This window comes from Podarcis gaigeae (genome assembly GCF_964106915.1).
Source record: "Podarcis gaigeae genome assembly, chromosome: Z".
Lineage (NCBI taxonomy): Eukaryota > Metazoa > Chordata > Lepidosauria > Squamata > Lacertidae > Podarcis > Podarcis gaigeae.
The window spans coordinates 35,189,717-35,217,264 of NC_139691.1; the positions used below are offsets into that span (position 1 = coordinate 35,189,717).

General features: G+C 39.3%; 1 protein-coding gene across 1 annotated transcript in view; it reads right to left on the reverse strand.

Moving 5' to 3' along the window:
- Positions 1–1,128: 1,128 nt before the first annotated feature.
- Positions 1,129–27,548, reverse strand: part of DIAPH2 (diaphanous related formin 2) — a 340,556-nt gene continuing 314,136 nt past the window's right edge. The window contains exon 28 of the mRNA XM_083722729.1: positions 1,129–8,333. Coding sequence (XP_083578855.1) covers positions 8,269–8,333 — 65 coding nt within the window. The 3' untranslated portion in view covers positions 1,129–8,268. The remainder of the gene's footprint in view (positions 8,334–27,548) is intronic.

Genomic DNA, 27,548 nt, shown 5'->3' on the forward strand with positions numbered 1-27,548 from the left:
CAACCTTTTTCAGGAGGGGGCAGGTCCACTGTCCCTCAGACCTTGTGGGGGGCTGGACCCCCCCTTTCCCAAAAGCGCTCCCCACCCAAAAGCACCCCTCCCAAAAGGACCCCTGCCGCCGCCACTCACACTGCCGCTGCCTCATCTCCGGCAGTGTTTTCTTCGTCCTTTGCCTCTGCACAGAGCCCATGCTGCTAGCCTGGGTGGCAGAGGCAGCCTTTGCGCTGCTGCCGCTTCCATCTGCTCGGCTTTTTCTGCTCAACCACCTCTGAGCGCCGCCACTTCCTTCCTGCTGAGGTGGTCAGCAGGTCAGTAGGAAGCAGCCTAGCAGGAAGAGCCGAGTGGGAGGAAGTGTCGACGGCATGGAGGCCACACCAACGTAGCCGCCCACCCAGAGGTGTTTGTGGCTTCTGATTGATTGCAGGAGCTTCCTGCAGCTAATCAGAAGCCGTGTCGTGGAAGTCAGTCCCCACACGAGGCCTCCGCGCTGCATCGCTTTAGCGTGGGGACTGACTGAGTGGGCAACAGAGTCCGCAAGGTTCACAGGCTGGATTAACGAGCCCGGCGGGCTGCATCTGGCCTGCGGGCCTTAGTTTGCTGCCCCCCGCACAAGGCTGAGATCCAGAGGAGACCAACAATTTGTTCTGGGGTAAGAAAGTCTGGTAAGCAAGTAGAATCCTAGACCCTTGCAGGAATTGTAACAGAGGGGGCTTGAATTCACAATCTAGTACCAATTGACAATCTAGTACCAATCAAGCAGCTTCGTTATCTCTGATTGGGCCTGTAAAAAGTAATTTTTAGGGGAATAAGTGGGTGACTCTAGGCAGGGGCGGGTAGCTAACAAAGAGTTTGCAGTAACAGCTTGTCTGCTGCAAAACTGGGACATGTTTCCCACTCTTCAGTTAAAAGTTTTTATCTCTCAGTCCCTTTTCCCTCAAACTGGGCTCAATACTTGTGCAGGTACTGACAAAAATGGTTCCCATTGAGTTATTAGCCTAGTTTCATCCATTCATTTAAGTGCTGTAAATTATTTGAACTAGAAAAAAGTGACTCTCTAATTTAAGGTCTTACGCTTATCACAAATTCTTTAACGCAATTCACTGTCTTTAAAATAAAACACAAGACATGTTTTAATGTGCTCAATGACTGCATTATATTGTTACATTTTAAACTTGTATCACAAGGTGTTGACAGTTTAAAAAGAATATAATCTCTGAGTATTTCCCCCCCAAAATTAGCCGTTACAGAAGACATTTGCCCTGCCCATTTCAAACAAATATATTTGACACTTCAGAGTAAAAAGGATTAGCCCACCCCACCCACTCCCCAAACCAAAACTTCATAGCACAGAGGTACTTCAAAGTGATGATGTTTAAGAGGTATTAAATAAACATAAGCAACTGCACAAAGTATTGCAAAGCAAAAACAAGGTGTGTGTTTTAAACAACAACAAAGAAGTTAGGATCTGTTGATGACCAAATCTGAAATCACCAAAACTAATTTCAATTTGCAAATAGGGAAACGTTGGTATTATACACAAAGGTTTTCAACATTTTAGTGCATGACATTTGCAACATATTTTTGATATCTATCATATTAAATGCTATCATCCAACTCAGAATTATGTGCTAACCTGCACTCAAATAAATGATGACAATTTGCACTAGATGGCAACTTAACAACATCTTGACAGGAGGCTGGAATTTACGTAAATAACTAGGTTAGAGAGAATTGTTGTGTTTTAAGGTATCTCTGAAGAAGTTTTAGTGGAAATAGTTTTTGCTTACAAAGAGTATTTACTTAGATCTGGGGAACATCAACTATCTCAGAAGACTAAAATATGCTTTCAGACATCCATGCAATGTTTAGGCAGCCCTCTTTAAATAAGACATGGAAGTGGCAGGTGCAGTTACATGAAGCTCCCAAATACAATATTTCTTTGCTTTCTACAGTGGTGGATGGCCCAGCATGCTCCTTTTTTTTTCTCCCCCCCCCCCCCGAAAGTGAGGTTATTTCCAGAAATCACTGACCATCCACAGCTTCTGGGCAAAAGGAGGAACAGACCTGGGGAACACCGTGTAATTTACTGCCTTTATGGGCGTAACAGTGGTGTAATTAATACATTTGCCTATACATATGCAGAACTGATGCATATATTCCTTATGAAGGACTACATATCTCAGCACCCTTTAATTCCATACAATCAAGTGAGCCATTCATGGGTGGACTGCTATTATAAATGGTATTGGTGATTCGTGTACTGGGCAGTGTGGAGTGATTTCCTCTATATGCTGCTAAGTGTCTCACTTCCAGAGCTGCAAGGGGAAGGAGGATAACAGTTGAGATAGAGTTGTAAAGTTTTGTTTTTACTTTTACAAGCGCCTGCAGTATGTTATAAAAGGGGCTATTTCATGCTATGTATTTATTCGACTCTATAAAATCTTTTTATCCTTTCTCTTTTTTGAATACGCTATGGCACATGGGAAGCAAGGACAGTTTCTTTTGTTAAACAGAAGTGTCAATACATTAGACACTGGAATCACTGCTGTGGGTATTTTGTTGTTGTTCTCCAACCTTGTTTAGACATGGTGAAGGAATGCCACAAAGGGACAACTTTCATGCAATTATGAATTGATTTCACTCTGCCATAATCAAGTAGATATTAATATAGCATTTTTTAAAAGCAGAAGTTAATAAAATATCCTCATGTTAAGTACTGAAACTCTTACATGCATACTGTCATAAGGTTACTACATTTACCAACCTGTCCTATATAGTTAGGCAAAACAGCTAACTAAGTAACTTGTGAGTTCTAACAGCCAGGTTGCCAAAATTCATGTAGGATGAGTGTAGGAAGTTTAGGTTTCCTTCCTCTGCTGGACTGTATAAAAACATTTAACAGCACTTTGTACGGCAAAGGTCTTAACGTGACCTGTCACAGACTTATTTTGAATATGCTCCTATGAACCTACACTATGGGCCTTCCTGCATGTCTCACCCTAAAGTGGCTTATGTCCTAACATGTTTGCTCTCTCTGTGCCTACTCATAATATCAGGAATGGAATGAATGGAAGCAAGGCAAGAGTTGCACTACAGAATGGTTGGGCATCTGACCCGAGGATGAGTTCTACCCTAAAAGCACGGGCAGCTGGTACATTAGGGCAAATGGGGCATTACCCACAAACCTCATTCTGCTGTCAGCCTTCCTACTTGCAGCATGTCCAGGAGTAGTTGGCTTGGTATAATTCAGCAGGGAGGACAATGGGGACAAAACTAGAATTAGCTGACTCTGTCTACTATTGACACCAGCTCTAGGTACTGATGTTCTCCTTGCCTTCTACCCTGCCCATTCCAATGAGAGCCAGTCACCACTGTTTAATAGTGTTATTGAAATTACCTGCAACTACCATATTTTTTCTTCTTCAAAAAGGTGCCTACACATTTCCACTAAAACTCAGATTAAATGTATAATTAGAGCTGTACAAAAATGTTTAGTAAAAGTGGATGGATTTTCTTACACAATTTAATCCATAAGAGCTTATTTTGATAACTTCTTTTTTAAAAAAAGTTCCTTATGGCAATCTATCCCCAAGTAAAAGTTGCTTGTTCGTGAACAACCGGTGAACCAGAAGGTGGGCTGTAGCTGCTGGAAATGTGCCACAAAGGTTCTAGACAGCAAAGCACAAAAGCCCATGAGCTCCTGGCTCAGGTGTTATGCATGTTCCAGATAAAACACACTGTGTGACACTTAAGAGAGCAAAAATGCCATCTGAACTGATCTCTCGTTACATGAAGGTCTCAAGAAGCAATGATCAAGCAAGCTCAAATAAAATATAAGCAAGGTTGTAATCCTAGACATCTGACATATTGGAGATCTATGTTTAGACCTCCCATCCCTTAATTTACATTAAAAGCAATTGTGGGGGGAGGAGGGATGAATTAGATCAGGACTATAGTACCTGAGCTGCTCTTTGCCCTATTAGGGAAAATGTGTGTGTACCCATATGTTTTCCCTAAGAGGAGAAATAGCAGCAGTATATGTGATTTATTTCATTTTCTGTATTTCTGTTCTTTCTGGAAAGATACATTGAAAAGACACTTAGATTGGGAACACACACCATGGGGGAAAGGGTTTAACCTCCTTTCCCTGGTGTTACGATCCCAGTCCTATTCAGGGGCCCTGGAGATCTGAACACAGAACAACAATATCTAGTCTAACATGGCCCTATGTTTTTAGACAACTTAATTTTGTGGTGGGAGGAAGGAATGTGTGTAGCTATACTGCATTCTGAGGTAGTACATATAGTGATATAAGCAGATGTAAAGGCAAAACATTTAATTATGTGACATTTATGTATAGCTGTGATAAGCTCTGTAAATAGGGGTCAGATGAAACAAGGAAGCTTTATTCACCATGGCCTACATATACAGCTCAGAATGTACCGTTTAAAGTGGCTTGTTTAGAAATTCTTCATAGTGGTTTAATTTTCAAATAAGGAACTTTGCCTAAAAGGGCTTTTTTGGTCTTGTTTGAAACTGGTACAATGATATTTAAGATGTCACTCCTCAACAAGAGAAGGGCAGTTGTATGAGAGCATAGCCTATTATACGTTATGCTTATATGAATTGTACATCTTTCTGCCTTTTGAGAAATGTTAAGATTAAGTGTTGTGCTCAGCAGAGTTCCACTCGCGCTGGGGCAAAACAGCAGAAAGCCATTTAAGCGAATCCTCCACCCCCCCCTAAAACTGTGACTGGGGTTTGAAGGACCTGCTGGAATAGCAAGGAAGGTTTTGTGTGAGGCTCCCCTCCCTTCATTCAGTAGAAGCTGCTGCTCAATCCTGGTTCCCGCTGCAAATGGAAGAATCCTTTCCGTTCATGGAAGAACAAGTTGGGAACCAACTCAATGTTTTTAGTTATTAAATTTAAAGTATGAATGCATGCTAATATTCTGCTATATTCTAAATACATTTCATGTTAAATGTATGTGAGTGCTAGATTCCTAAGCGGTATTTCAGTGGTTGCATAAAGCTCCAGTGATTAACTTTCCATGAATAATTTGAGGCCTAGTCACCCCATCCAGTCCCTCTGCTTACAAGGGAGTTTGGTAGTAGGTTTCCTAGGAATATCTATTTGGAAATATATCTTCAGTAATTCCCCCCTCTTAATATTAGAAAATAAGGCAAATACTGTTCAGAAAAAGGTGCTATGACCTCCAGACTACGCTCTTACTAGGTCACCAGGTAAACATATGACAAGAGTGGGAATCATACCAATAACAAAAGCAAGGCTTTTTGTTTTTAAATCTGCATTTTCAAATAGAATAAAAAGCTATCAAAAGACTCTGTGACCGAACATAATATTCAGAAAATACTTTTTAGACTTTATAGATACAAGCTTCCTGTATTTACAATATATCTTCTTCTAACACCCCCCCCCATTTCCCCTTTAAGAGACATGTCCATTAAATAACATAACATGTTCCAAATGTGGAATAACATGACTGGGCTAGTAAAACTGAAGCATCAGGCCATCTTGCATCTTTTTGGACTTGCTCTTTGTCAGAATTTGGTTCTGTAAAATCTCTGGTTGCCAGCTACTAGGCTGCTCAGAAGCACGGCAGGAAACAGAAAAACAACAACAACGCAACTGCCATAATAATTAACATTAGTGGGGGGGGGGGAAGTAGTATGTTCACAGATGCTCTAATAATCACTTTAACATTTTGGCTTTTAAATTCTAGCAAATTGCTTCTTCTTTTTCTGAGATTCAGTACATTGTTTCAAAATACCGTGCATTAGAAAATATACACTTTGCCCATACAAGTGGCTTACCAATTTGGCTTTATGTATTAAACACATTTTGACATGAGTTTGAAAACGTAGACTAGACAAAAGCAAATTTTTGCCTTATGCCTACTAGTCAATTCTCAACAGAGTGGGAGGTAACAGCAGAATGCCTTTTCTTTAACTAGAAACATTTGTGTTTCTAAGAAAAATGTCTAGCAGGGGTTGGGGAACCCGTGGCTCCCATATGTTGTTGGTACTCCCACAAACCCTAGCCAGCAAAGCCTACATGGTTTTTTCATTCCTTGTGAGTAGCCTTGACCCAGACATGTGGGTCTTAAGTAGCTGCAGGATGTAGAACCTGACCTCATATGCTGCTACCCATCTAAACAGGATGGTTCCATTCTCTTTTGGACAGCTAGCGCAAGAAAATCGAATACTGCATGGACAAAAAGCGGCTGATAATTCCATTATAATATAAGCTATTTAGTGGTGAAGTACAATAATTTGTGGGTAACTGATTTTTCTTAAAACAAACAAACCAACCAACCAGTATACACCACTTATTTAAAATGCAGCAGGTGTACAGCAGGTGGGAAAGTTTAAATAGAATGATTATACCCCTTGTATATATAACACTGAATCTAGCCACCCCATCCCAACCAGAGAAAAGAATGTATAGTTGCTAGAATGTCAGATGAGGAAGACATAGTCTGAGCTCCATGTTTAGCTTCAAAGTTCACTGGGTGACCCTGAGCCAGTTGTTCTCTCTGTCAAACCCACAATATGTGGATGTTATGAGGATAAAAACCTTTCACCCTTTGGAGTAAAAATGGGATACATAGTGTTGTTAATAATACCCACTTTCCCCGGCTAGGAAAACAATGTATGCTTTTTGTGATATTTTATTGAGAGGGACATTTAGTGGAAAACGATAGTGAAAGCAGCTTTCACTACAAAATCAGGCTGCCGTGAGTATTATGGCTTTTGCCGAAGCTCACAGTCTAGTCTGATTTTGTTCCTGACAGTTTTGAGCACCAGCTGACCTCCCCTCCCTCATACAGAATGCACATCAGTTGCTTAGAGCACCACCAACATGGCTCCTATAAACTCACTGTTGTAAGGTATTTTGCACATCTGAGTGTTTCTCTTTAATCATCTGCAGTAAAGAAAAAATATTCCATCATATAAAACACACCATATCCTCCTGAAGTGTGTGTACATGTGTGTGTGTGGTGGTGGGCGTGTGTGTGTACGGAATCAAACAGAAAATGTGTTAGGAGCAATTTTTACAGTGCGTCACTACACATGTGGCATACTCAAAGGACAGCTTTTGGGCTGATCAAAATGTAGTATGGTCAAAATGACTCAAATACACATGTGTGTGTTTGTGTGATGTGCTAGGGAGCACTATAGAGAGTATCTCTTTTCCCCACCCCGCTACAACTATTTTAGCTCATTGCCTAGGTCATCTCATCTCCACATGTCCTATTATAGCTTTTATATAGCATGTTTGACTGTATCTAGAGAATCTAATTCTGATTACCTTCATATTAATAGATTATGTTTCTGAAAGCTTTAACAAAGGCAAATGAGTTTTAGAACCATCAAAATAGGTAAGAATTCTTCCTCCAAATATCCATATGAAGTTCATATAAGTGCATAATTAGAAAATACATCTTTAAATAGAGTCAAAAACATATTCTGCAAATGATATGGTTTAACTTTGGTACAATCCTATGTTCTCATTCTTAAAAAAAAAATTTTTTTAGCAGTGATAAGAAGCCATATATCTTTCTAAGACTGATGCTGTAGATTTGTGATAAAGTTTAACTGAAACCAAAATAGCTGAATCCATCATGCTTAAAACTTGAGAGATAAGATTCTAAAGAAATTGATGGGGACTGTACAGTGCTTTCTCAGGCTTACAAAAAAGGCCTGTTATGATGTGTGCTGTATCAGCTTCAATCTGAATTAATTAATATGCAAATTTTACTTTTTTCCTTTCATGTCAAAATAAGAACTGCCAATGGACTCCTGTTCACTTTCGTTGACCAGATCTTTTGATGCTGCTTGTTTTAAAAGCAATTTTGTACGTTATTCATCTCCATTCATATAAACCATTCCCCACACTTTTAGGAACAATCTACTGCACACCCTCCCTGAAATTCATGGGAGCTGCATAAAAACATAGTAGATTGACACGTGTGAGTAATACTAAAGAAGAAGAGTAGGAACATTATATTTTAACACTGCTTATATCTATTGAGGATTGCATTTTTAATATACAGTAAGTTGTGTGGGTTTTTTTTGCACAATAACTTTTGTAAAAATACATATTTATTTTTCTGGTTGTTATTTTCTAAAATTCATTTGAATTTCATTTATCTTCATTGTTGCTCTTTCCACATTTAGCTCTTTTCACCATGTCTCCATTTAAAGTAAATAAAACACTTCCCAGTTCTTTGGCATTGGGAGGGGTTCATACTGCCGTGATGCTTCCATTGTGACGAGAACGTGACCTTTCCAAATTTACTCGTCTGTTATCTGGAATATAAAGGGAGAAGGAAACATTATAAGATTTTAAAACATGGATACTGCAATGTCAAGAGGTTTTCAAGCAGTCCTGAAAATAATTTCAAAGCAGTAGATAAATAAATTACTAGGTGGATGGATCAGAGAAATTTCAGAGCACAGCTGCCAGGAATTCAAAAGTTCTGCAATCAACAATAAATTAATCTCCTGATCTGAAACTCTGGGGTGATAAAGGCATTGGAAGAATTCTGTGGCACTCTTCCTTGGAAATAGCAGGTGACAACCAAAAATGCAGGGGAAAGTGTTACTAAATAAAGATGTCTCTGTGCCCACTTGCTTTGGGAAAGAGAAAGGAACTTTATCCTTTCCTTGAGAGGCAAGTTCACCAGCATCATTCATAAAGTAGGAACAGATGAGATAACTCACTATTTCCTTTACACACGAACACACACACACACACACACACACACACACACACACACACACACTTCCTACAAATTACCTGGATGAGCAACTTCAATATAAACTATTACTGCACAGCAATTATTGCAATGGAAAATCATAGCATAGGAAGATTACTTCATGGGCTACAAGTCCAATGTCCTGAAAGCACAATTTTAAGTCAGGCATGCTATAGTTGAAAATATATTAACAAACATGCTATTTCCTCAAATGTGTTTAGCATCTCCTGACCAGTAAAATGCAAGTGACATGGCTGAAATTCCTGTGTGATACGGACATGCAACTGATTAGCTTAAATCGCATGACAAATATTAGCTCTCTGGAGATAAATAAATGTGACACATTGAGAGAAGAGTTAAATAGTTCTGGGAAGGGTTCAAGAAGCAATGGGTAGATTAAAAACTAATAAACTTTCATTTACTTCTGTATAAGTAGATAGAAAAACGGATTTTAGAATTCATGGATAAGTGCCTCCCAGCCACTTTACTTTTGGGCAATGACTCTCTCCCCTTTTCCTCCTCCTGAAATCCCTGTATTAAGAAATTTGAAGTTATGCAGCCAACCACACAATGAAAGACACAAGTGTCCCATCCTACTGCACCTGATGATAGGCTGAACCTCTTCTGTGAAACCCACAAACTATGACATTAATTCAGCAAATCCTGCTGAACTAAAGTCCAATTTGCATAAAATGTACAATATGTTTTTATTAATCTCTTATTAAATACTATGGGAGGTAGAGGGCATCATGCAAATACAGCAAACTTTTTGCATTAATCATGGAGATGAAAACTCTGGAACCAGTTGGTGAGCACTTCCTACAAATATACACTTCCTACACTTCCTACAAATATACATCTCTGCCATGCAGGGATGAAATCATCACATACAAATAACAGGCCCTAAAAGAGTTGAATTGATTGTTGTTTGAAGAAGTTCTAGAAAAGGAGGGCGCATCCCTGGACTACAAAACCTCAGTTAAAAGAGTGACAACTTCACGAATTTGGATAATGTCTAGTAAAAATAGCTAGAAGATACTCTCTTTGGGATTATGTTGTTGACAGAATGCAAAACCAAACTACTGAATTTTTAATTAACACCTACAATCCTGTGGTGCTGTTAAAATGATTATTTGCTGTTGCATTTAGAATGTTTAAGTTGCTGAAGAAATGGGGGGAGGACCAGGGAGAGATTCTTAGCTATGACCCGATAATTTCTGCTCAGAAGAGCTATTTCCACTTTAAGGGGGCTGGAAAAAAACACACGTTTGCCAGATTTGGAGTTTAAGCTATTTTTTTTGGAAGTGAAATATGTACACTAACATTGGACAAAGCATTCAGCTTTACAATAGGAAAGAATGGCAGGTTGAGAAGGCGCATAGTGTCTGTTGCTTGTATTTCTTATCCTTGTACCATACATGCATCTTACATTATAGAAAAGAAAAACACTCGCTTTCCATATTGCCTCTGTATAAATCTCCGGGCAGATAACAATAATATTAAATAAGCATATATTAAAACCACCAAATGTGAAAAAATATATTCAGCAGTAACCTGCTCATAATTACCACATACTCATTATACCAGTGACTATTAATAAATGCCTAAGTAAACAGGTGGATTTTAGACGGTTGCTAGAGTGTCAGTGAAGTTGATGCCACACATTTAAGGGAAGGTATTTCTAAGTTGAGTAATTTTTTTTCATATCACCGTCTGGTGTAATTCCCCCAGCACCTTTACTGTCAGTCACCAGCACCTTTAATTTCAGTCACCAGTGTAGTTCTTTCAGCATCAGTATTATGTGGTTCCTGATAGCTGTCCTGCCAATATATTGAAAGCCACATTTTTCACCAATTGCATTACAATAATCTAAAGGAGTGGTGATCAGAGCATGGATCACAGTGGCTAAGCTATCTCTATCCAGAAACCTTAGTAAGCAAGAATGGAAATTTGTAATTAACATGAATTTCTATTTGAAAAGTGGACTGGAGAATAACCTGTGAATAGGATGACCCACTAGATTGGATAGGCAGGCCTTTTAAAGCCTTTTGACTCCTCTTCCAGCCATCCTACCCTCCAGTTCTAAGTGGCAGAGCAAAAAATGACCCCTCTCCCCCAAAATATAACCATAGCCAGGATGACTATGCCCAGTAGGCAAACTAAGGCCTGGGGGCCGGATCCGGCCCAATCGCCTTCTCAATCCAGCCCGCAGACGGTCCAGGAATCAGTGTGTTTTTACATGAGTAGAATGTGTCCTTTTATTTAAAATGCATCTCTGAGTTATTTGTGGGACATAGGAATTCATTCAATTTACCCCCAAATTATAGTCTGGCTCCCCACAAGTTCCGAGGGACAGTGGACCAGCGCCCTGCTGAAAATGTTTGCTGACCCCTGATCTACACTCTGTGAGATTAAGATAATGCAGAGGAAAAAAACAGAGGTGGGTGAATGTCTTCCAGCACACTCTTCAAACAGAAATTCACAGCAAAGACCAATTTCTGTTTTTTGCTTGAGTGGACTGGAGGACATAGGATATAACAGAGCAGTTTTCTCTAAGAACAGGGTGGGATTCCTCTTCATCAAAAGCAAACAATCCTCCATAGCCCCTTTCTATCCAAAGCAGCATAAACTGAGGAAGAAACAGTATGAGAAGAGGCCCAATGGCCTCCCTGGAGCATATGCATTGTGTGCAAAAGGCCCAGGTTCAACCTTGGTAGGGTTGAGAAGAAACCTCAGAGAGATAAGACAGTACTGATTCAACCATTTGTTCTCAGAGAAAAGAACATGCTCATACCATGAACGTTCCCCTAGTACTGCTTCCAATGAAAATTCATAGTATAAAAAGAACATGCCAATCTGTGCACAAACAGCAGTATTTAAATATTCATGTTGTAATCAGACAAATTAAATGCCTTCTGTACTTTGACTGGTAAGTTGTTGAATTAATTCTCTTCTGTTTAAGTATGTACAAAACCCTAGCTGAGAATCAGTTTGTTTTCAATTGATTTAGCACATGGTTCCTTCAAAGCATGTGGTATGCTACAGATGAAAAGTGCTCTCCTTTCTGCCCGCAGAATACTCACCTCTCCATCAGGGCACATACCTCAGCTATACATGGCCTAGCCCAGATCTATAGGGCTATTTGGGTGTCTCCCGAAAAGAAATATTTTAGAGGAAAAAAGGATACCTCCCGATGGGAGGAGGCTAGAGAAATAGAGAATTGTGTATGAAACCAACATATAGTCCCATCTGTTGCTTTGCATCTTATAGCAACATTTTGGAGGCTAAGGGTGCTGGGCAGACAAATGTATCCAGGGCACAAAAAATCTCTTGAAGTTTCTAGTGATTTTTGCTGTCTTTAAGTGAGATATCCCGGGAGTATAGCAAATACTTGCTGTCAGTACACAACTGAGTGCAAATTGCTTCAAACAGACTTATCTGGGATATCCAAGTTTTATCTGTTGCAGGCAGTATTTGCTCAAAGTGCTAAGCAGGGAATTTGAAGCAGCGGCAGCAGCAGCAACTACTACTACTACTACTACTACTACTACTACTACTACTACTACTACTACAGAGGCACACAGACTTGCTATTCCTAGAAACAGCAGTACTATGGAATGAATGGTTTAGCAGAAGCTTATCCCACAATAAACTGATCCCAAGTGTGTGTGTTCAAAGAAATATATGTGGAATGTGGAAGAAAGGATGTGTGAAGAACTGGATGTTGCATGGATGTGGTAGTTTAAAAGTATTCTTCTAACAATTATTTTTGTACTTCAGAGTTGAGTAATTAACTCTGAAGTACAACAATAATTGTTAGAAGAATACTGTTAAACTACCACATCCATGCAACTGACACAGAATTTAAATGACTGTATCAGAGTGGCATTTAAGATCTTGGGACAAAACAGATTTGCACGCTAAGCTGCAAATGCACATTGCAACCTGCTGGTGCTCCAAAAGCCAAAAGCTATGTGTCCAATACCTGACACAACACTAAACTAGGAGCTGAAGCTGCATTATCAGCTGAGAAATTAACCTAAAAGTTGAAGTTGCCTTCATACTTTGGGAACTTGTCTCAGGATGACAGTTCCATAAATGCACTTCTGTTTGCTCCAAAGACAGTCACATAGAGCATAGAAGCAAACATGGTAAGTGCTTGCATGGCGGAAGGTATTCTAACATTAGAGAAGAACAATACTTCTTCAGTATTACGGTGATAACACAGAAGAATAACTTAAATGTGTATATAATAGGGCATAACTCATGCAAGTTCAGACATTTCATGGCCAATAGCAGTGTTGATTCTAGCTTTTGAGGGAGTTCAGACAAGAGATCCCCAGTAGGCTCTACCCTTCTCTTCACTGCCACCAACTACTCTCTCTTTCCCTCCAGCGTCAACCACCATTGTCACCCAGTCTCTTCACTCCCATACATCTCTTGGTTGTTCCCTCTGGTTGCAAGGAGGCATAGGAGCAGGACCAGGTAGTTCTGAAGGCCAACAGTGGACTGATGTTAAATGCTGTAACCAGCCCTGACAGATGGGTTGTATTGGGTTACTAGTAAGAGGATTTACATGCATAATCACCAGTTCTCATTGAAGCGTTTCTGAAAAGTGGTGGAGGGAGCAAAAGCTTAGTGTTTGCTCTCAGACCCTTACACATGCAAACTATACATTTATTATTTGATTTGAACACATCTATCACACCTATGCTGACAAAGGGAATCAAGACAGCTATCAATCAGTATACACACACAGAAATGAGCAAAATCCTTAAAACTAGACGACATACAGTCAAACTAATAAATTAACAATAGCCTTAACTAAGAATTCTGCCTTTTATTATCTACATGACTAGGCTTTGTGTGAATGTAACCACAGGGAATCCTGCAGTGACATTTCTTGTGCAACTAATTTCTTTGTCTAATGTATGATTGGTAGTGTCACCTAGGTTTATAACAATTCTTCAAAGATAAAGTAACCCATTATTTTAAAATTTATTAATTTGGTACATGTTTTATGAGAATAGGTTTTAGAAGCAGCTCCTTTGAAACAAGCTTTCGGGAAGGTATACAGACAGATGCAGTTACTGTGTCTGCCATTTCTGTAATTCTGCATGAATTTGAAAACCATTCTCCCTGCCTCTGAAATGGAATGCAGTCATTCATTTTAATTGCAAAACCCACTTAGAGCAGATTTTGAAATTGTAATAAAGTGTGCCAGGACACAAATGCACTGAACATAATACATTGGTTATGCAACTACAAGGCTCTGCCTTTTTGAGCTTTGTCAGGGATATCTATTGTTCTTGTAACAGCTAAAAAACATAAATACCCCATGTTTTTCTCCCCCTATCTCATCTGATGCATGTGAGGGAAGATTAACTTAGGTTGTAACTGCTTCTCTATGAAATATACCACCCAGCATTCTTGTTCGTAGGTCAATTATGTGGCTGGAACTTTTCAATCTGCAGAGCTCAGGATGACTTGAAACTCCCACATAGCAGTAATTTCATAACAATCCTCTCTCTGTGTATCTAAACAGTCAGCTTTCCATAACTGTCAAGCCTCAAAAGTTTAGGGGATGTCTCAAGAGTCCTAATCACATTTTAGTTCTCATGTTTGCAAATGAAATGAAAAGTTGCACTGGCCAAAACTTGTCATCTGATTTTAAAATGGCTTTTTTGTATATATATAAAAAAACTTTCTATATTGCATTAGCAACATTTGGAAGTGGTGCACTGGAGACAAAAAGGTGTACAAGGCATAAGCTTGTGAAAATACCCTTAAGAGCTATTTTAGATAGCCTGGGAGACATAAAAGCATCCAGGAGAAGAGGGAAGGACCATGACAATTTACGCAGCTCTGCTACTCTTTTCAGTGAAAGAAGGATAAAGTTTGAAGCAATGCCCTTAATATCTAGTTACCTAGGCTGTTATTTTTATAAACCAGACAGGGTAAAGGAGCAGTTGTCTTTCCCTAGCAAACACTAGGGCTTTAACAGGAAAGGGGCTATAATTCAGACAAAGGAAATTCAGACACAGTTCTGGCACCTCTTTTTCTAAAAAAAATTGCATTGAACAGGACTATGAACTAAACTTTGTTATTGGGAACAATAAGCATTTACAAAATGAGAATATATCCATGAACGATGCAAGTATGGTCACTTCCCTCCCACTGTCTCCTTCGACCTCCTAAAGAACAGAATGGGAACCTGTGGCCTCTAGATGTTGCTGGTCTCCAACTCCCATCATGCATCATGACCGTGTTGCCTGGAGCTGAGGAAAGCTGGAGTCCAACAACATTTGGAAGGCCACAGGTTCTCTTCCCGGGTGCAATCTACAAGTTTCTAGGAAAGCTGCCTGTATCATTCTCCAGAATTAAAAGCCCAGGACCTTTCTCAGGGAGCCAAGGAGTAACAAGTGAAAAAAGAAAAAAAAATTGCCCCTCAGAATGTGGCTTTCAGGGCCTATTTTGCTTACCTCTGATCTAGAAGGGAGAACGGAAGATTCTATAGATAGATGGAAGTGCACCACTTCCAAATGTTGCTAATGCAATATAGAAAGTTTTTTTATATATACAAAAAAGCCATTTTAAAATCAGATGGCAAGTTTTGGCCAGTGCAACTTTTCATTTGATTTGCAAACCTGAGAATGAAAATGTGATTAGGACTCTTGAGACATCCCCTAAACTTTTGAGGCTCGACAGTTATGGAAAGCTGACTGTTTAGATACACAGAGAGAGGATTGTTATGAAATTATATTCATATATGTGAACTGTATGGATGCGGGAGGCGCTGTGGTCTAAACCACTGAGCCTCTTGGGCTTGCTGATCAGAAGGTTGGAGGTTCGAATCCGCACAATGGGGTGAGCTCCGGTTGCTCTGTCCCAACTCCTGCCCACCTAGGAGTTTGAAAGCATACCAGTGTGAGTAGATAAATAGGTACCATTGTGGTGGGAAGGTAAACAGCATTTCCATGCGCTCTGGTTTCTGTCACAGTGTCCCACTGCGCCAGAAGTGGTTTAGTCATGCTGGCCACATGACCTGGAAAGCTGTCTGTGGACAAACGCCGGCTCCCTCAGCCTGAAACAAGATGAGCACCGCACCCCATAGTTGCCTTTGACTGGCCTTAACTGTCCAGGGGTCCTTTACCTTTATCTTTAACTATGTGAGCTGACTCTAATAGCAGAAGGGGCTTTTGGTCTCATATTCTCTAAAAGCGTTCCAGAATTAAATTTCCAGGGAGCATTGCTTTAATTTTATTTTCTCTGGAACTCAGAAGGAATCATTTAAAATGTTGCTGTGACAGAACAATATATAAACAAAGCTTTAAAAAAGCCTGGCAGAGTGAATATGAATGAACACAAAAAAAAACCTTGATGCCTATTTAGTAATAAAAAAGGCTGTTGCTAAAGCTCCACCTTATTAGACTAATTTTTGTTGAAATACCAAAGAAGATGGGGGAGAAAAGACCCTTGTAAAGGCATTCATATGGCCTGTACCTTTGGGAGGCAATGAAAGCATTTGCATCAAATATTTATTTGTACCTTCATTTAAAACTTTGCTCACTGGAAAAAGCCTAATGAGATACACATCTAGTTCTTATGAAAGACCCAGGGGACAATATTCATACAATTCCAGGGAACTTTAGTACAATATAAGCAACACAAAACCTAAACACGACAGACCAGGGTGAATAGAGGCGAGTGCATTACATTTTCTGCTTAAAGGCTTTATTAAGGGATTAAAAAGCTTAGAACCCAAAGGGGAAAAAAGCAAAAATACAACAGCACAAGGCATTAGTATAGTGGCACCTCCTGATTTCTAAATAGAAGTGAAAAACATTAAAACAGAAGCAATGCCAGGCCTGACTGGCTTCTACATTAGGTTCCTCTTCCTTCAAGAACTACTTACTCGGTGGAGTCTACAGTAAGATTAGTGAGTGCCATAGAGGTTTCCATCTCTACAAAATCTCTCCCCCCAAGTAGGATGTTATGAATCTTGAGAAGAGTAAAGTGCCTGTTGGGAAGACTTGTTCAATTAATTTGCACAAGACAAGGATTTGGTTGTTGTCGTTTAGTCGTGTCCGACTCTTCGTGACCCCATGGACCAGAGCACGCCAGGCACTCCTGTCTTCCACTGCCTCCCAGTTTGGTCAAACTCATGCTGGTAGCTTCGAAAACACTGTCCAACCATCTCATCCTCTGTCGTCCCCTTATCTTAGTGCCCTCAATCTTTCTCAGCATCAGGGTCTTTTCCAGGGAGTCTTCTCTTCTTATGATGTGGCCAAAGTATTGGAGTCTCAGCTTCAGGATCTGTCCTTCCAGTGAGCACTCAGGGCTGATTTCCTTCAGAATGGATAGGTTTGATCTTCTTGCAGTCCATGGGACTCTCAAGAGTCTCCTCCAGCACCATAATTCAAAAGCATTATTTCTTTGGCGATCAGCCTTCTTTATGGTCCAGCTCTCACTTCCATATATCACTACTGGGAAAACCATAGCTTTAACAATACGGACCTTTGTTGGCAAGGTGATGTCTCTGCTTTTTAAGATGCTGTCTATGTTTGTCATTGCTTTTCTCCCAAGAAGCAGGCATATTTTAATTTCATGACTGCTGTCACCATCTGCAGTGATCATGGAACCCAAGACAGTAAAATCTCTCACTGCCTCCATTTCTTCCACTTCTATTTGCTTAGTTTTTTTGATGTTGAGCTTCAAACCATATTTTGTGCTCTCCTCTTTCACCTTCATTAAAAGGTTCTTTAATTCCTCCTCACTTTCTGCCATCAAGGTTGTGTCTTCTGCATATCTGAGGTTGTTGATATTTCTTCTGGTAATCTTAATTCCGGCTGGGGATTCATTCAGCCCAGCCTTTCACATGATGAATTCTGCATATAAGTTAAATAAGCAGGGAGACAATATACAGCCTTGCCGTACTCCTTTCCCAATTTTGAACCAATCAGTTGTTCCATATCCAGTTCTAACTGTAGCTTCTTGACCCACATAGAGATTTCTCAGGAGACAGATGAGGTGATCAGGCACTCCCATTTCTTTAAGAACTTGCCATAGTTTGCTGCGGTTGATACAGTCAAATGCTTTTGCGTAGTCAATGAAACAGAAGCAGATTTTTTTCTTGAACTCTCTAGCTTTCTGCATAACCCAGCGCATATTTGCAATTTGGTCTCTGGTTCCTCTGCCTCTTCGAAATCCAGCTTGCACTTCTGGGAGTTCTCAGTCCACATACTGCTTAAGCCTGCCTTGTAGAATTTTAAGCATAACCTTACTAGCGTGTGAAGTGAGTGCAATTGTGCAGCAGTACATGCTTGAAGAAAAAGAAGAAGAAAGGGTGGGTGGCCCAGCTTTAAATATCTCTGCCTGCCCCTCCCCCATTGGTGGAAATGCAAGCTTCCAGAGCCAGAAGTAACTTCATGCCAGTCTTCTAGTTCCACAGAAAAGGCGCTCCTCACCTGGACCCCTTTTCGGGCTGGATGGGAGAGCGATCATCTGGCTATGCAAGAATTTGAATGCCAGTTTCTTTTATTCACCACCTTGTACAATATTGTGATATTGGCTCACAGATGCCTATTAACTATTAATTCCAAAGTCTTCTCTGTCTTAGACAGTATTTGGCAAGTAAATATAATACTCTGTGTCATCTGAGATAAAACAATGCATTAGAAAGCTACTGTGTAGAGAAGAGATTGCTTTTCCCCACACTCAAACACTATTCTTTTTGCAATTCTTTGGGTTTTCTTCTGTAAATTGTAAGCTACTGCTGACAGGTAATGTGGTTTGCAGCAGACGTAGCTCAGGAAAGAAGAATCCATCTTGAAATAGCAGTAATATTAAGGAAGCATAGTATAAGAACACATATTAGTGGAAAGCAACCAGTTTGATCCATGGGAAATTGTTCGGTTGTTGTGGAAAATTTAGCAGTAAGGAGATCACGTAGCTCTAAATTTTCTTTGCCTGGGATACACCCACAAATGGTGCAGACAGGCACTGTAAGACTGGGTACTATTTGTCCTGAAAGCAGTGTTAAATTAGAAAAACAGACTGAGTAAGCCTAGTAAAGGTTTAGAAGAAGAAAAGATGGAAAGCAGGGACTTGAGAGTAGTACTGAGATACATAAAGGGTTGGCCTTAGGAAGGCTAGTGATAGGTTCTCCTTTTCAACTGCAGATACAAGACGAAAGACTTGGCTTGAACAGAACTAAATGGAAGGGTTGTTGCCATTAGCCCTGTTCAGCTTGGTGTCAGGTGAGATGGGAGCTGGAGTCCAGCAATATCTGGAGAGCCACCGTTTCACCAGCCCTGGTCTGAACAAAGTGATAAGAGCTCACTCGCATCCTGCCACCTTGTGCCTTGCTTTCTCTCACTCTGCCTTAATCCTCTTTCTTGATTAAGAGATCCTCACTTCTTAAAGTGACTTGTTTGTCTGGAGTTAGTTCTAGCAAGGAATCTATTATTAGACCTAAGAATGAATAGTTATTTTTCTGACACAAATGCTTTATAGAGCTCCTGCTTAAAGTAAAAGATTGACTGATTAGGTTACCAATTTGATGAGATCATGATTTTGTGTGTGCACAAGTACTATATTCTAAGACAAATCTGCCTAAGTTGGCGAAGTGTGGGAGGAACTACTGTATTTACTAACTATGTTCAGTTTAGAGATGAGGTCATGTTGCTGTCTGGAATTATGGATGATATGCATTCCAAGAGTATCAGGTTTTTGGTTTGCTTGTCCCATGTAGCAAATACACATTTTGACAACTCCAGAGACAGGCTCCATAGCTATGTAGCAGGTTACTAAAGGTGCTCCAGTTTTCTGAAACCTGCTGAAATTTCTATGGATCCAAGACAATTAAATGATCCATTACATTAAAGTCAGTATTTCATCACTGTTTTCCCTTTTCTTTTTGAGAATTCAACATTGAAAACGAGGAAGCTCTGAAAAGAAAATATTTGCTACATCTATTGTATCATCAAGTTTCCTTTCCTTTTTTTCCAAAAGCCCTCCTTTCATTTTAGGTTTAAAAGCATGGGGTGTATGTGTCTGACAGACCGATGAAAAAGGGGGCAGCTGGCTTTGAGTTCTTGGGTGAGTCTTAAGACCATCTATGGGTAAATCGAGATCAGAAAGTATTTCAAGACAAGTAATCCATACTCCATTCCTTAGGTCTAGCAACCACTTTTCTCATTATCTCCTCTGAACTTGCAGATCAATACAACAGACCCCAGAATTGTATCTTGCTGATTTATTAAATTTCTAACAGACTGTGAGACTAAAAAGAGATTTTGAATACATTCACCTTGTAGTATCAAGCACAGTCATTCTTTCTTTTGGCTAATTAGACTTTTAAACTCCAACTATTTTTTAAAAGTACAACAGTTTGAATAAGGCTTCCTAAAAATGCGCAGCAAAATAAATCTGAATGTGACCTTTTAGAACTGACTTAAGGTGACATTTATTGGAATTAGTTTCCTTTGTAACTAGAACTCAGAAAAAGATCAAGTGACAATCTCCCGGCATTCAGTTTGGGTGATAATCTATAGGGTCAAACTGAGGGAAGATGTACTTGTGGTTTGCTGGAGAAGGCTCAAATGTTACATACAAGTGTTAAAAATATGGTGTGGGAAAGGTGTTACTCTTCTACACTAGTGCTTTTTTGCTTTTGTAACCTTCTTCACTTATTTGGAAATAAGTGGGCTGCAAATCTAAATAGCAGCAGCAGCAACATCAATATATAAAAATAAATACTCTTCTGCAATTGAAATAAAAAGTAGGGAGGACAATGAGATTGTTTTCACTGTACACATTTTCCTAAATATCTCTAATCACTGTGATTCAGCATCTTTCCATTGTCCTTTCAGCTCACAAAGAAAAGAAAAAAACCCAAGTGCCTTAATCACAATCCTAAATCCAGAAGAGTGATCCTATGCATTCTTACTCTGAAGTAAGTCATTTGAGAGTGAGGATGGGACTGTAGGCATACTTTTGAAGTATACTTTTCTGTCTATAAGATGCCCCCATGTATACAACACCCCCTATTTTGGGGGGCTCAAATTTAAGAAAATGGGGGAGATGGCACAGAGTTGTTGAGCTTTTTTGGTGGAGGATTACCCAGTTGTTGAGCTTTTTTGAGGGAAGAATTGACCAGAGTTGTTGATCATTTTTATTTTTTGGGGGGGGGGGGCTGACGAACTTAATATAACTCACCCAACTGGCAAGCACTAACAATTGCAAGCAACACAAGCCTAATTGCCGAAGCGGCAGCCAATCCAAAGCAGTCCTTGCCGCATCCACAAATAACCCGCCCAACTGACAAAGCAGCAGCCAATCCTTGCAGCTGACACCATTCACCCACCCAATCACTAGATCCTCCTCATGGATGCAACCAATTGCCCGTCCCCCCACTGCACTACCCATGTATAAGATGACTCCCCCAATTTTTTACTTTATTTTGGCGTAAAAAATCCTCGTCTAATACACGGAAAAGTACGGTATTCTGTACTTTAAAGTAGCTTTATATCACAATCAATTTTATTTGCACGATTTGCCCTTTAAAAGTCATGAACCTATCCAGATTAAACTTTAAGATTTTTTTGTTGTTGTTGTCTATTTAATACTCCAAATTTAACTTTGCTTCCCTCAGAAACATCACCACTTGGGAGAAATGCTTTTGAAATGACTGAAATCTCTTCCATCTCCATGTCCGTAGCCTATGATAAGCCTTATTTTGAAACACTACCACATGCCTGCCTCAAGGGTTACAAGACAAATCAATCTCCTTCCTCCCTTCCTCCAAGAGTAATTGGCCTTTAAAATCACACAGGAAAATAGGTCTCTTTGCCAACAAAAACATACAGCCATTTTCTGCCTCATTTTGATTTTCAGCTCCCGGATGGGAATGTAGCAAAAGGGACGGGACAGAAAAAACTGCTGTATCAAGCAAGACACTGCAAAGACACACATAAAATAAAGACTGTAGTGAGAATAACTTGAAGTTAGAATTCAATCACGTCATATTTATTACATTTCATTTCAACAGTACAAGCATGTTTCATTTTATATTCTGGTTATTACAAAAGAATTTCACTGAATGTAATAGAGTGATGATTCAGCTAAGTGTACTGTTTCTGAATTTAAGAGTAACCAGTTATGATCAGGAGATGGCTCCCTTCCACCCCATGTAGTAATAAGAGAGCTGCAGATTTTGATTGACACCTAATTATCCAGACCAGAAAATACCAGGCAATTTATGGTCATTCAAACCTCCTTGCTTGATTTCCAGATGTTGTTGGACTCCTAACTCTCAATATCTCTAACCACTGGTCATGCTGTCTTGGGCTGCTGGGACTTTGGGTTCAAAAGAGCTAGAGGGACCAAGTTAGAAAAGACTGATGATGTAAATGTTTTCATATAATTTTTAATATGTTAAATATTTGGTATTTTTTCCTTAGTTTTCTTTGAGAGAGAGCTCCTTGTAGCTGACCATTTGAATAAACTACAGTTGTGTATTACTTCCTGCTTTCTATTCTAAACAATATGATGAATACAATCCATATTACAGTGGTGCCCCGCAAGACGAATGCCTCGCAAGACGGAAAACCCGCTAGACGAAAGGGTTTTCCGTTTTGGAGGTGCTTCGCAAAACAAATTTCCTATGGGCTTGCTTCGCAAGACGAAAATGTCTTGCGAGTTCCTGCGGGTTTTTTTTCCTCCCCCCCTTCCCCCAAGCCGTTAAGCCGCTTATCAGCTGATCCGCTAAGCCACTTAACAGCTGATCCGCTAAGCCACTAAACAGCTGATCCGCTAAGCCGCTTAACTGCTGATCCGCTAAGCCACTTATCAGCTGATCTGCTAAGCTCGCTAAGCCGCTTAACAGCTGATCCGCTAAGCCCGCTAAGCCGCTAATAGCGCTAATCCGCTAATGGGCTTGCTTCACAAGACGAAAAAACCACAAGACAAAGAGACTCGCGGAACGGATTCTTTTCGTCTTGCGAGGCACCACTGTACTAATTTAATGCATGAAAATAGTTTCCTAATGTTTGCATATTTATGAATGAGGATTGAATATTCATTTAAATTTTTTTTGAGTTTATTTACAACACATACACACACACTTGTCAAACTGAACATGAAAATAATACTACAAAGTCAAAAGAGAAACAAACAACAGGACATAAAACAAAACAAAAAAGTACAAATAAAACATGATAATGTACGAAAACGTATACAAAACAAATAGTCTCATACACCCACACACCATATTTCAGTTCTTCTTTTCGAAGACTGAATATTCTATTAAAATACAATGAGCCCCCACAAGTAAAAGTTGGAGAAAAAGATACAAAGCTGTTTTTTTTCCAGGAGTGGGGTGGGGGGAGGAGAGGATCAAATCCTTTTGAAGCACAGTACTGAAACTTCCACTAAACATTTAATGTGAATTTTCTCTTTGGGACTGTGTATACAGGTGTAGAGCAATTATTAGATTTGATATCTGAATGAATTCAGGTTCCCATTAGAGCTTCAATGCTTCAATGACCCCATTATTTCCTTTCAGTACTCCCAGACCTGATCAACTTAATTATTCTGACTAGTGAAACATTTAGGACATGAATTTATGATTTGTTTAAAACCAAATGGGACAACTGAAAGTACTTGGGATGGGGGGAACCAACACAAAAGAAAAAATGCTTCTATTATGTATCTGAGAGACAGGTCAGGCCTATGATAACATTATTATTGTTCTAATACTGCATTGAAATTCTACATCTGTTTAGACTGGAATATGTTCCCTAGTATGCCTTAGTAAGACTGTTCGACTAGTATGATTCCAAGTGACTGAGAAGCAGGGATTTTTTTTCCAGTTCCAGCACCCCTCAGGTGGTCACCATTGCCATTCTAAGAAAACAAGGGAAGTGTTCATGGTGAGTTCCAGCACCTCTTTTTCTAGAAAAATGGCACTGGTGATGAAGATGTTCAAAGCAGACATTCCCCCAATGACTGTTATTCAAAGCTGTGGAACAGATGGAAAACATTATACTGAAAAGTTTCTGAGGGTGACTATGTTAGACCAATGTCTTTATACTCATTCTTCTGGTGGCTTATGCAGACAGTCAGAAGTGGTGTTAATATCTATAGAAGCATTGGTTTTGATCGAATACCAAATGTGCAAAAAAAAAAAAGCAAATAGGGTTGAGAATAGGGAGAGAGGTTGATGATATGAAAATGGGATTTATGGTAGGAGAGCAGGAAGCAGTATTGACTAGGGATGCATTTTTGTTGGGAACATTAAAGAATAAGTCTATAAAGGTTGGACTTTAGGAAGGGTGAGGGTGGAATGAACAGAACATGTGAGAATTTTTAAAGCAAATATTCCATTGAAGAAGATATAGGAACAGGACTGTTCACTATACTGCCATTGCTAAGTCCCCAGGTCAGCTGAGCTCCTCCTTTCTTGAAACTGTTTCCATTCATTATTACACAAGAAACCCTACTTTCCTAAAACTGGTCATTATAATAACTTTGTAACTTGTAAGAAACGGGGTCTGCTTTGTTTCTCCCCTCTTCTCTTTTTATCTTCATTTCCTTCTGTGCTTTGTAGAGTGTGTTTATTGTTATAGATCTTAATATAGGCTGCTTTAGGAGGATTTTTGGCTAAAAAGCAGGGCAAAAACCTATTAAATAAATAAAGATATGTCAGCGTGAAAGAAATACAAATATGAGCAGTAATGTTATAGTTCACTCTGAATCTGTGTTAAGTGATAAATGCATATAAATAAACGCAATATTTAACACAATGTGAAATGCAGGGATTCGGCTAAGTCATCACTAGTATGAATAGTTCTAGAAAGTGGAATAAGAGAAGCAAGCATCAAACTAAAGTTGGATGTAAAATTCATTCACTGCTTGATACATGCTGACAAAACATCCTACTCAAGGGCAGGATGAATTCTTGCTATTGAAAAAGAGAGAAGTATTATACATGAGCCAACGTACATTTTAAAACTGAATAACAATTAATACCATTGAGGAAGACATGTTGCTGAAACTCACTGGGCAGTGTATTTTCCCCCCTAATAATTTCCCCATATAACACCAGTTTGAGGTTCATCTCTTTCCTTTTCCATTTTTGAGTGCTGCCCTCCATTTTTATTTTTTGCTATTGCAAATAGCCACCTGATGATCTAAGGAGGAAATTAGCTTTTGAACCTCCTTACCAGTTTTTCAGTCACCACACACCCCCCCACCCTTACTGGAAGGCAGCTTGGATGAAATGCAGCTGATGAACTTCTCTTATTCCAAAAATTTTCCCACTTCCTAACATGTCAAATATTTAGAAAAGTACAAAAAAACACTCACAAAGCAAACAAATCTCATATTTTATCAATAAAAAAATGCATAAGATGGTGGAATGGAGCAAACAACAACAACAGCAACAACAACAACTGCAGACATAGGTGGGGATACCACTATTGCATTCTCCTCATATAATAAACTCATTGTGAATGAAACCTTACAGCAAAAGGTCTTTCCCAGATCTGTGCCTGATGTAATGATCTTCTATTTGCAGGACAGCTTTAAAAAATGGCAAGACTTGTATTTAGTCTAAGGTAGTGCAGTCTAATCTCCCTGTATAAGATCACTCTTATTATTTAATAAGATAACTCTTATTAATGGCCAAAACTAATTTAGGTAAAGTTTAGTTGGATACAATAAATATACATCACACACACACACACACACACACACACACACACACACACACAAAATTCAAAAACACAGCATAAAAACAACAAAACATAAAAACCAAGACACAACATAAAAAGCAGTAATACAGTATTATAAAAGAAAAGGTAAAAAACTTCTTGTATCCCCCTTACAAGTCACATTTTGGCCACAACACAAGGTAAAGCAATATCCGGATTTGATCATTCCTCAAGCATTTGCAACACCTGTTATAATTCTTAGTTTGCATTAGCCTTAAAAAAAAAAACAGCTTTACTTCAAGGCAACAAGAGTGCGAAGACAGACAGTAATGGGTTTTGAATTTTAAGTAAACAAGCTGCCATCACATTAGCATCATCTCATCTGGACACATTTGTCCCTAAAAGAAGAAGTCTGACATCAGAGTGGCCCCTTTTCCTCCTTTCTCTAATGATATGTAACAGCTGCTGAGCCTGCAATAAATGTGTTTATGTCCAGTTAGATTGCCATCATTTTACAACCCAATCTGATTTTTTCCCCTCTCTCTCTCTTTAAAAAAAGTTAGTCACAAGAGACCAGCACCAGCTCCTGCTCGAAGGCATTTCCTGACATCAGCTTTCACTTCACACTTCAGCTGAAAGTACCAGATTTGACAAAACACACAGAAAGCCATGAGAGAAGGCTCTTCACCTTCTATCCAAAAGTGCCTGACAGGAGTCAATAGTGATTCCTTCACAAGGCTGCAATAATAATAAAAAGCTGCTAGATGAAAGTCCGAGGGAAAGCTTTCTAGCTATTCCGTACAATATTTTATTAAAGGTGGGTGTAGAAATGTGGTTGCCTCAGCAAGACACCCCCCTGGTTCAAACTCAATCACTTTCAGCAGCTGGTAGTTTAAATACCAGAAGTTAGTCATCCGTGCACAGATGTTGTATTCTTTACATATAGTGTATAATATGAAAGCAATGAATTCAAAGTTCAAGGTGCTGGTGCTGGTAAGAGGATACCTCTTTTCTACAAAGGGGATGGATTGCAATCTTCTCAGCTTTCCTTCCACAATTTTACAGAAACTGACTACAGCGCTTTTCTTTCTAGCTGACAATTACTGACACTCCTTGTCAAAAGCAAATAACTTCCCCCAAATCCTTGCAATAGCCTCCCTTTTGTATTTTTAATGTTCCAGGAACCATTTTTGTTGGGGGTGCGGGGTGGGGGAGAGATAGTGGCATCTCTGCAATAGCCTGTAGTCTACATGTAAAATGAAATATTTTTAAATAATACAATAAAGGCAGCCTATCCACAATTATTATTTTTAGAATAAAATATCAACATTTTTTATTCATGCCTAGGCTAACATTTGCAATTCAGCAGTTTGCAATATTTAAATGGAATTGAATATGCTATGAGAAAACTGAAGACTGCATCTTTCTTGTGTGAGTGACTGCTGCAAGGAACAATCATTAGTGCCTGCCCGTTGCCTTCATCATCTAACATTAAAGAGGAGAGCCTGTCTAAGGCTGGCTAGATAGTCTTGTCACTTACCTGTGGCTTCCCCCAATGCCTACCTACTGGGAAAGGATAAATATTGTATGCTTCTACAGCTATAAATTATTTGTGACAAAAGCCTGTGCAAGTTACAAAATGAGAAGCTGTTTCTTGTTTTAAAGGACTGGACAAAGAGTTATTTGGAAGACAAAACAAACGTTTGAATTCATGATATGAATGAACACAACCACTGCATGTTCTTTTGGTGGAACATTTATATGAAGAGTGGGATTTAAATATAAATACACATGGGAAGTCAGTGAGGAGTAACCCTTGGTACTGGCTGAAGTAACTGGCTTTGAATCATCAGATCAGAGAAAGATAATAGCAACATGGAAAGAATGGTAAGATTACACACAAACAGATCGGTGATTACCAGTCTTATTATTATTTTTTGCCAATGCATACAAAAACAGATTAGTTCCAAATGACTCATTGTAAGCTTCTGGATGAATTATATGCATTTCAGTAATTTTCTCTACACCTATTTTCACAGAAGTGCCACAGC